Source organism: Alexandromys fortis, unplaced genomic scaffold (genome assembly GCF_014885135.2).
Source record: "Alexandromys fortis isolate MF-2015 unplaced genomic scaffold, M_Fortis_MF-2015_v1.1 scaffold_11, whole genome shotgun sequence".
Lineage (NCBI taxonomy): Eukaryota > Metazoa > Chordata > Mammalia > Rodentia > Cricetidae > Alexandromys > Alexandromys fortis.
In genome coordinates, this window is record NW_026067912.1 from 18,204,428 (window position 1) to 18,213,241 (window position 8,814).

The following is an 8,814-nucleotide window of genomic DNA, read 5'->3' on the forward strand; positions in this document are numbered from 1 at the left end:
GAACACACATCAGAATTTCAGTCATTTTCTTGGTTAGCCCCACTTAACATTTCCAAGAGAATACAACTGCCTGAATTTTGTGCTGTACACTGTCAGTACGCTTTCTTTATAATACATTATAAACAAAATTTGAAGTATTCCAAGTATTTGGATTAATTTTCTTCACCAGCTTCTCCCTCAAACTGAGAGCTCAAGAGAAGAGAAATGGTCCCTGTGACCTATTAAAGATACAGGATCTTTACATTAGGGGTGGGGAAAACCTGTGCAAAGGTTGGGCTTCACAGCCCATTAGGAATTTCTTTCCCTTCTCTGTGCTTAGTCACTACTTGGAACAGACCATGGCAAACACAGTCATGAACATATATGGCTGGATTTCAGATGTGAGCAGGAAGAACCCTAGTGAATAAATCCCCTGTGACTTAATGATTTATAATGAAAACCTCCAGTCAGCTACAGAGATCAGATCGAGTATCTCCGTTCTCCTATCCCACACAGATGGGATCCATTGTCTCTGTCCTCCGATCAAACACAGATAGGATCCAGTGTCATAGACTTCCTATCACACACTGGCTATAAAATTTGTTCCCTCCTCTATTCTCCAGTGCTTTTCTACATTGAATCAATTCCACAAACATTTAGCCTTGTGATTCTCTTACATTTTGTCTCCTTAGAAACATGACACATCATTCTCTTGTGCTTCCTCTGATCATTTTCAATCTTTCTCAGATATTCTTGGCCTTTATTTATGGCTAACATGTCTTTGTGTGAAATACACAGGTAAAACTTTGCAATCTATATGGGATAATTATGGAAAATAAACATCAGTGGTGACAGGTAAGGTTAGCTTTAATGAGTTCCACATGATTCTCAAAATAACACTCAGTTCATTAACGCAGGCGATGCATGTTACAAACATCCAATACCATGGAAGTAAATTATGTTTTGTATAACAACTGAGAAAACACATAAAAATTGTGTCAAGAGGAAGAGCAGGGATTTTCCTAGACTTGATGAAATAAGCATCAGTGTAAAACTCATGGCATCTCTGACATAGCAGTAGCTCATTGTCCTAACTATAGCAAAATGACAACACCCATAAATATACGGTGCAGAAAATTATTCAAATGCAACTACAATTACAGAGGTTAGTGTTCCACATTTGTAAACCAGGAAACACACAAATGCATCAAGGATGAGGCGGTTGGGTACCACACCTGTTGCTGAGAGTATATAAACTCAGCTCTCCACAGGGTGACATCCAAACTCAGAATCCTCTCAGATACATCCAGCTGAACTCACATCTCCTGTCAACATTGCCTACAGCTGCTGCTCTGGAAACTTCTCCTCCCGCTCCTTTAGACATTGCAAGCCATATTCAGGTTCCTCCTGTGGCTCTTCCTACCCTAGCAACCTGGTCTACATCACTACCAGTTGCTCTCCCAGCCCCTGCCAGATGGAATCCAGTCTGAACACCAGGTGTCAGGAGACCTGCATTGAGCCCACCAGCTGCCAGAGGTCCTGTGTGGTGTCCAGGCCCTGCCAGGTGGAATGCTCTGTGAACACCGGCTGTCAGGAGACCTGCATTGAACCCACCAGCTGCCAGAGATCCTGCGTGGTGTCCAGGCCCTGCCAGACAGCTTGCTACTACCCGAGGAGCTCCACACCTTGCAGTCCTTGCCAGGGATCATATGCTGGGACTCTGAGCTTTGGATCCAGCAGCTGCCGTTCCCTGGGCTATGGATCTAGAAGCTGCTACTCAGGGGGCTGTGGATCCAGTGGCTTCAGATCTCTGAATTGTGGAGTCTCTGGATTCCCTTCCTTGAGTTTTGGATCTAGATATTGCTATCCAAGCTACTTGGTGCCTCTTTCCTGTCAACCTTGTTACAGACCAATCTGTGGATCAGGCCTCTATGGAATCAGCTGCTAAGTCTTTGTTTTCCTATGTCAAATCTATGCTCTAAAGCTCTTGCTTCCCTGCCTAACTTCTACTGATACCATATCATACTTCCTTTAACAGCTTCCTCTCTGAACTTCAGCAGATTATGACATCAGTGGGTTACCCAAAATTATGGTCTACTCTCCGTACTGATGATGCTATTTGCTTTCTCTCTACGACCATTTGAAAAATAAAAATTTCATCTAATAAAGTTGTGCAATCTGATATCTTTATTCATTGTTCACATTATTGTTTCTTCACTCAGCTTCTATGCTTATGGTTTGGAAGACTTAAGATCAGTAGGATTGTCCAGCTGAATTGGGGGTATAAGATCTGGCATTAGTTTGCTTTTCTTTATTTGGAAGTTGTCAGTTCTAGGAAGATCATTATTCATGTCCAAACATCAGGGCTCAACTAGTGTGAATTGCCTGAGATTAAAGTACATGAATTTCTGTTGAGCCAAGAAAACAAAACAAACCTAGAAATGCCAACACCAAGAAAAAGATATTACATAATTTACAATCTGACTTCTTTATATAAGAGAAATATCAAGTCTAGTATTTATTTTTATATAGATTTCTATCATTTAATGTTTTATTTTTTATTGAAAAAAAATTTCTGCCTCCTCCCCGCCTCCCATTTCCCTCCCCACCTTGCTTTTCCCTCCCCCTCCTCCCACTCCTTTCCCCTTCTCCCCACTCCTCTCCCCCTCCCTCTCCAGTCTGAAGAGCAGTCAGGGTTCCCTTCCCTGTGGAATGTCCAAAGTCCTCCCCCCTCCATCCTGGTCTAGGAAGGAGAACACCCAAACTTGTTAGGATCACAAAGTCAGAACATGAAGTAGGATCAAAACCTAGTGCCTTTGTCCTTGGCTTCTCAGCAGCCCTCATTATCCGCCATATTCAGAGAGTCTGGTTTTATCCCATGCTTTTTCAGTCACAGTCCAGCTGGCCTTGGTGAGCTCCCAATAGATCAGCCCCACTGTCTCCATGNGTGTGACAAATACAGGTAAAACTTTGTATCTATGTGGAATAATTTTGGAAACTGAACATTAATGGTGACAGGTAAGGTTAGCCTTTTGTAGGTTCCAAAATATTCTCAAAATAATACTCAGTTCATTAACTTGAGAAATGCATGTTACGAACATCCACTATCATAGTAACAAATTATTTTTATAACATCGGCAAAACACATAAAATTGTGTTAAGAGAAATATCAAGCATTTTCCTAGACATGATGGAATAAGCATTAGTGTAAAACAGTCAATCATGCCATCCCCAAAATAGCAGAAGCTCATTGTCATAAATATAACAAAATGACAACACCCATAAATATACGGTGCAGAAAACTATTCAAAGTACAGCTACAATTACAGAGATTACTGTTCCACATTTGTAAACCAGGAAGCACACAAATGCATCAAGGATGAGACAGTTGGGTACCACACCTGTGGCTGAGAGTATATAAACTCAGCTCTCCACAAGGTGAGATCCAAACTCAGAATCCTCTCAGTTGCATCCAGCTGAGCTCACATCTTCTCTCAACATGGCCTACAGCTGCTGCTCTGGAAACCTCTCCTCCCGCTCGTTTAGACGTTGCCAGCCATATTCAGCTTCTTCCTGTGGCTCTTCCTACCCCAGCAACCTGGTCTACACCACTACCAGTTGCTCTCCCAGGCCCTGCCAGGTGGAATCTTCTCTGAACACCAGATGTCAGGAGACCTGCATTGAGCCCACCAGCTGCCAGACGTCCTGCGTGATGTCCAGCCCATGCCAGGTGGAATCCTCTGTGAACACCAGGTGTAAGGAGATCTGCATTGAGCCCACCAGCTACCAGAGGTCCTGTGTGGTGTCCAGCCCCTGCCAGGTGGAATCGTCTCTGAACACCAGCTGTCAGGAGACCTGCATTGAACCCACCAGCTGCCAGAGGTCCTGTGTTGTGTCCAGACCCTGCCAGACAGCCTGCTACTACCCGAGGAGCTCCACACATTGCAGACCCAGCTGGGGATCATATGCTGGATCTCTGGGCTTTGGATCCAGTAGCTGCAGTTCCGTGGGCTATGGTTCTAGGAGCTGCTACTCAGGGGGCTGTGGATCCAGTGGCTTCAGATCTCTGAATTGTAGAGTCTCTGGATTCCCTTCCTTGAGTTTTGGATCTAGATATTGCTATCCAAGCTACTTCATGCCTCTTTCCTGTCAACCTTGTTACAGACCAATCTGTGGATCAGGCCTCTATGGAATCAGCTGCTAAGTCTTTGTTTTCCTATGTCAAATCTATGCTCTAAAGCTCTTGCTTCCCTGCCTAACTTCTACTGATACCATATCATCCTTCCTTTAACAGCTTCCTCTCTGAACTTCAGCAGATTATGACATCAGTGGGTTACCCAAAATTATGGTCTACTTTCCGTACTGATGATGCTATTTGCTTTCTCTCCAAGATCATTTGAAAAATGAAAATTTCATCTAATAAAGTTGTGCAATCTGATATCTTCATGCATTTTTGCATTTTTGTCCACATTATTGTTTCTTTACTCAGCCTCTGCACTTGCGGTTTGGAAGACTTAAGATCAGTAGGATCGTCCAGCTGAATTGGGGGTATATGATCTGGCATTTTGCTTTGCTTTATTTGGAAGTTGTCAATTCTAGACAGATCATTATTCACTTCCAAACAACAGGGATCAACTAGTGTGAATTGCCTGAGATTAACGAACATGAATTTCTGTTAAGCCAAGAAATCAAAACAAAGATAGAGATGCCAACACCAAGAAAAAGATATTACATAATTTACAATCTGACTTCTTTATATAAGAGAAATATCAAGTCTAGTATTTGAATGTAGATTTTCAGTCAGGAGAAATTAGCTTTAAACAATTCTCAGGACTGATAGACATTTACATATTGGTGTACATGCTAATCTTCCTGCCTCATGTGATTGACTAAGGAACCCTGCACCTCATCCAAACACATAAGGAAAAGGGCAATAATCTTGGATCAAGAGGTGCTAAAAGTTTCCTACTACCTCCCAGGCTCAACTCCAATCAACTGAAAGGAAGGGCAACACTTCTATGAAGAGATTTAATTTACTAGGCTTTCTCTGTGTCCCAAAAAGCTGGGTTCAGTTAACATGACATAGTATCTTAAATAAAATTTAAGATTACATGTATTATGGGCATTCAAAGGGAAAAGGGGGAAAATAACTCAAAATATGCATCTTAATGAACTACTGGAAAGCAGCACTCTAGAAACATTTTGTTCACTTGCAAAGAGTCTTGGAATTGTCTACTACTGTGTCTGAGATAGGAAAGGACATTTCCCCTTATCTTCTATTCTTTATTGGTTGATATTTATAATCCCTGGATATTCACAACTGTTAAAGGAAGAAATGACAGCAGATCCTCCTTGTAAAAATTCAGATAAGGTGATATATACTCAAAGATACACAGAGTATATATCCATAATAAATGCAAATGAAAGCAAACAAAACCAGTGAGGCCAATGAGATAGGCGTGATACAGTAAATCAGGCCACGTGAAGGGCTTTTTTGTAATCGCTGAAGTCTCAGAGACTTTTGGCTTTAGGGGTTTCATATGTAGCATGCTCTAAGAGATGATCAGCCACAGGCCATGGCATACAGTGTTATGTAGGAGTTACACAGCCTCTATAAAATAGACTAAAAAACTCAGTAATGCAATAGAGTGAAATAAAGTCAATGATTCAGTAACTAGGGAAAACTTTGATTGCCAACATTATTTGGAACATACACACACGTCTTATATTACAATTCTATTTTCCATTTTGCTAGAATGTTGCAACTTGGCTGGAAATAGCACTACCATCTAGTATGTCTGTCATGATTGTAAATATGTCTCATCACAAGATTCCTACTTTATTTTCCATGACATCATCAGTACGTGTGGCTATAATCATCACTGTAATAACAGTAGTAAATTTTTGGAGAGTTTTATGAGGGTTCCTAAGATTGGATTATGAAACCAAATTGCTAGAATTAAATAATGTGTTTTAAATTGTTGGCAAGCCTGAAGTGAAACTGACTGTATTTTATCCTCAGTGATATTTTTCTTTTGGTAGTGACATAGGAACATATACTCGGTGAGTTTTATTTATGTGGCATTTTTTTGTCTTGATTTACTTCTATAAATATGTAAATAAAAGATATTTTGTTGACGTGAGGGAAAATGATGAAAAACATATTAAATGTGTATCAAAGTGGTATGTCAACAACTCTACATTTTCTAATATAGATGACCATCTTTTATAGCAATTTTTCTATTTGTTTCATTGGGTTGAAGATCCTAGATTTTCATAAAAATTTTTTATATACCTTTCATTTTGGTTGAGTGGTATGAAGTCTTAGTTACTCATACCTATCCCCCTCTCTATTCTTCAAGCCTGCCACCTCAATATTCCTACTTATTTTATCCATGGCAATTCAAGATGATCCCTTTCGAGTACCTTGCCTTCCATGCATTCACTATGGTAAGTATAAAAAAGATTATTTTCAAAGCTAGAGTCGATCAGAATGACAACATATGGGGATTATATATTTGTGTCACAATGTTCTCACCCTTTATATGATTTGTTCCCATTTTCTTCCACTTATCCAGACTTTTTATAGTTTCATCTCATCTGTATAAGTTCTGTATTTTTCCATCATTTGATAAGCATCTGACTGATCTGAATTCCTACTAGTTGTGAATGAAACCACAAGGAATATGGATGTGCAACCATCTCTGTTGTAGGTAATCGCCTCTTGAATATATAGCTCGGTTTTTGTTGTACTTATTTTTATAGTTTTTGTTGCTTTTGTAAAACCCATGTGGCTGTATTTGTTTGTATTAAAACTGCATCTAATATTCTTTTTATTTTTTATTGATTGTTGCCTCTTTATATGCGAGTGTCAAACTGTTTTAAAATTTATGACTTGGTGGTATAATTTGAAACTGGGTGTGTTGGCTACTTCATTTGATTTTTACTGTGTTCTGTGATCAGTATATAGGAAGTACATATTGATTTGCATGCGTTATTTTATTACTTAGTCACTTTTCTGAAATTACCTCTCGGTACTAAAGGTACTGTATATAGAATCTTTGGGTGTTTCTTAGGTGTAGAATCATATTATTTGAATATAGGAATAGGTTGACTTATTTGCATCTTATTTATTTTTATTTTCATATAGCTCTAAGATTTTAAACACCATTTTGAATGGGAGTAAAGGGATGGACCCCTTTCTCTTTACTCGACTATAGTGAATGCTTTCCATCTCTCTCCATTAAATATGTTGGGTGTAGGCTTCTCATATGTGAGCATTTTTATTTTGAAATATAGTCCCCCATCTTTAACTTCATCATTATGTTCACCATAAAGGAACGTTTTTTGTGACTTTTTCTGATTATGATGTCACTGTAACACTGGCTTTAAAAAGAAAAGGATTTTGTAACCTTCAATTTTTCCATTTCATAAACCATTTAAGTAATATTAGTGCTGTTAACACTTTTTTGATATTCTGATAAAATACTGCAATAAATCTGTTTAGTCTTATGCCTTAATTATTGAGGAATTTTTATAATAGTCTCAATTTCATTGCTGGTTACAGATCTTTTAATAACATTTATTTCTTCTTGGTTTAATTTTGATATGTCATGTGTTCCTTTCAATTCTTTATCTTCTTTTAGATTTTCCACTGTAGTAAAATAGAGCACAGTGTCCTATATTTTTGTGCTCAGTATTTCTTGTTGGATCTCATTGGCATTTGTTGAAATGTCTCCCTTTCCAATTCTAATTGTATTTATTTGTGTATTCCCTATTTTTTTTCTTAGATTAGTTAAGAGTTTGTTAACGCTGTTTATTTTAACAAATAACTAACTTAGTTTTTATGGAATTTTATGGTTCTTTTTTTTCTATATATTTTTTCTCATTTTAATTATCTTTCAATATATTACATTTAGGTTTAGGTTTAGTTTTTTATCGTTGTTTCTAAAGCTCTAAGGTACATTAATAAGCTAATAGTTTTAAATTGTTAAAAATTATGATATTGACACATAGTAATATATAGGTTTATGTAGTGTATCCTTTATGTTCCAAGATATTGGCAAGCTGGGATTTTGTACAATGTGATTGTAGGGATTCTTTTTCATATTTATTTCTTCAGTGTCACAATTACTATATTATTATGTCTTTGCTGTACACTCTCCTTCCATTTGTTTACTTTCTAAGGTTTCTATGATTGTTTGTAACTAGATAATTTACATTATCGTGATTAAGTAAAATAATTGGAAGTTTATTTGATTTCCCTGTATTTGTTGAGAAAGTACAGGTCCTAGAAGACTCTCACATGAAGAATACATTCTTTTTAAAAGGAAGTAAAAAGTAATGTATCCTACAAAATGTTCTATATGCTTAAGTTTGAGGGCAAAGTCAAAAGCACCAAAATATTACCTTCTTAAGCAACACAATATTACCAACTTCCTAATGAGAAAAACCTGGAAAAATTCCAGAAAAGATTCAGTATAGTAATTTCAGCTGTGTTGAAACAATGGAATAAATACATAGATATACTCCATGAGTTAAAAAAGAAAATGTTCGAGTAGAATGAGAAATCAAATTCCAAATATGAAAGCAGAATTCAATAAAGAAATGGAATTTCTGAAGAAAATCTAAGCTGAAATGATGTTAAAAAATCACAATATGCTACATTAAAACTTCAGTGAAAATTGTCGTTAAATGATAGAACAAGGTGAAAATATAAAGTCAGGGATGGGTGACAAAGAGTAGGAAATAGATCATTCGGTAAACTTCAATGATAAAATTTTTATTTATTTATTTATTTATTTATTAAAGATTTCTGTCTCTTCCCCCCCCGCC

General features: G+C 37.6%; 2 protein-coding genes across 2 annotated transcripts; both read left to right on the plus strand.

Annotated features, from left to right (window-relative positions):
• The first annotated feature begins 1,083 nt into the window (after positions 1-1,083).
• On the plus strand, positions 1,084-1,927 carry LOC126499404 (keratin-associated protein 13-1-like). The gene is made up of 2 exons (XM_050138589.1): positions 1,084-1,144; positions 1,269-1,927. The coding sequence occupies exons 1-2, from the start codon at positions 1,084-1,086 to the stop codon at positions 1,925-1,927; spliced, it is 720 nt and encodes a 239-aa protein (XP_049994546.1).
• A 1,551-nt stretch (positions 1,928-3,478) lies between these two features.
• On the plus strand, positions 3,479-4,183 carry LOC126499497 (keratin-associated protein 13-1-like). Its single transcript, XM_050138730.1, has 2 exons — positions 3,479-3,771; positions 3,823-4,183. The coding sequence occupies exons 1-2, from the start codon at positions 3,479-3,481 to the stop codon at positions 4,181-4,183; spliced, it is 654 nt and encodes a 217-aa protein (XP_049994687.1).
• Positions 4,184-8,814: the final 4,631 nt, after the last annotated feature.

Bases quoted from the DNA above. Each gene is read 5' to 3' on its own strand.
- LOC126499404 (XM_050138589.1), top strand. From the start codon at position 1,084: ATGACAACACCCATAAATATACGGTGCAGAAAATTATTCAAATGCAAC. The intron at 1,145-1,268 runs GTTAGTGTTCCA...ATCCAAACTCAG, and splicing joins ATGCAACTACAATTACAGAG to AATCCTCTCAGATACATCCA.
- LOC126499497 (XM_050138730.1), top strand. From the start codon at position 3,479: ATGGCCTACAGCTGCTGCTCTGGAAACCTCTCCTCCCGCTCGTTTAGA. The intron at 3,772-3,822 runs GTCCTGTGTGGT...TCTGAACACCAG, and splicing joins GAGCCCACCAGCTACCAGAG to CTGTCAGGAGACCTGCATTG.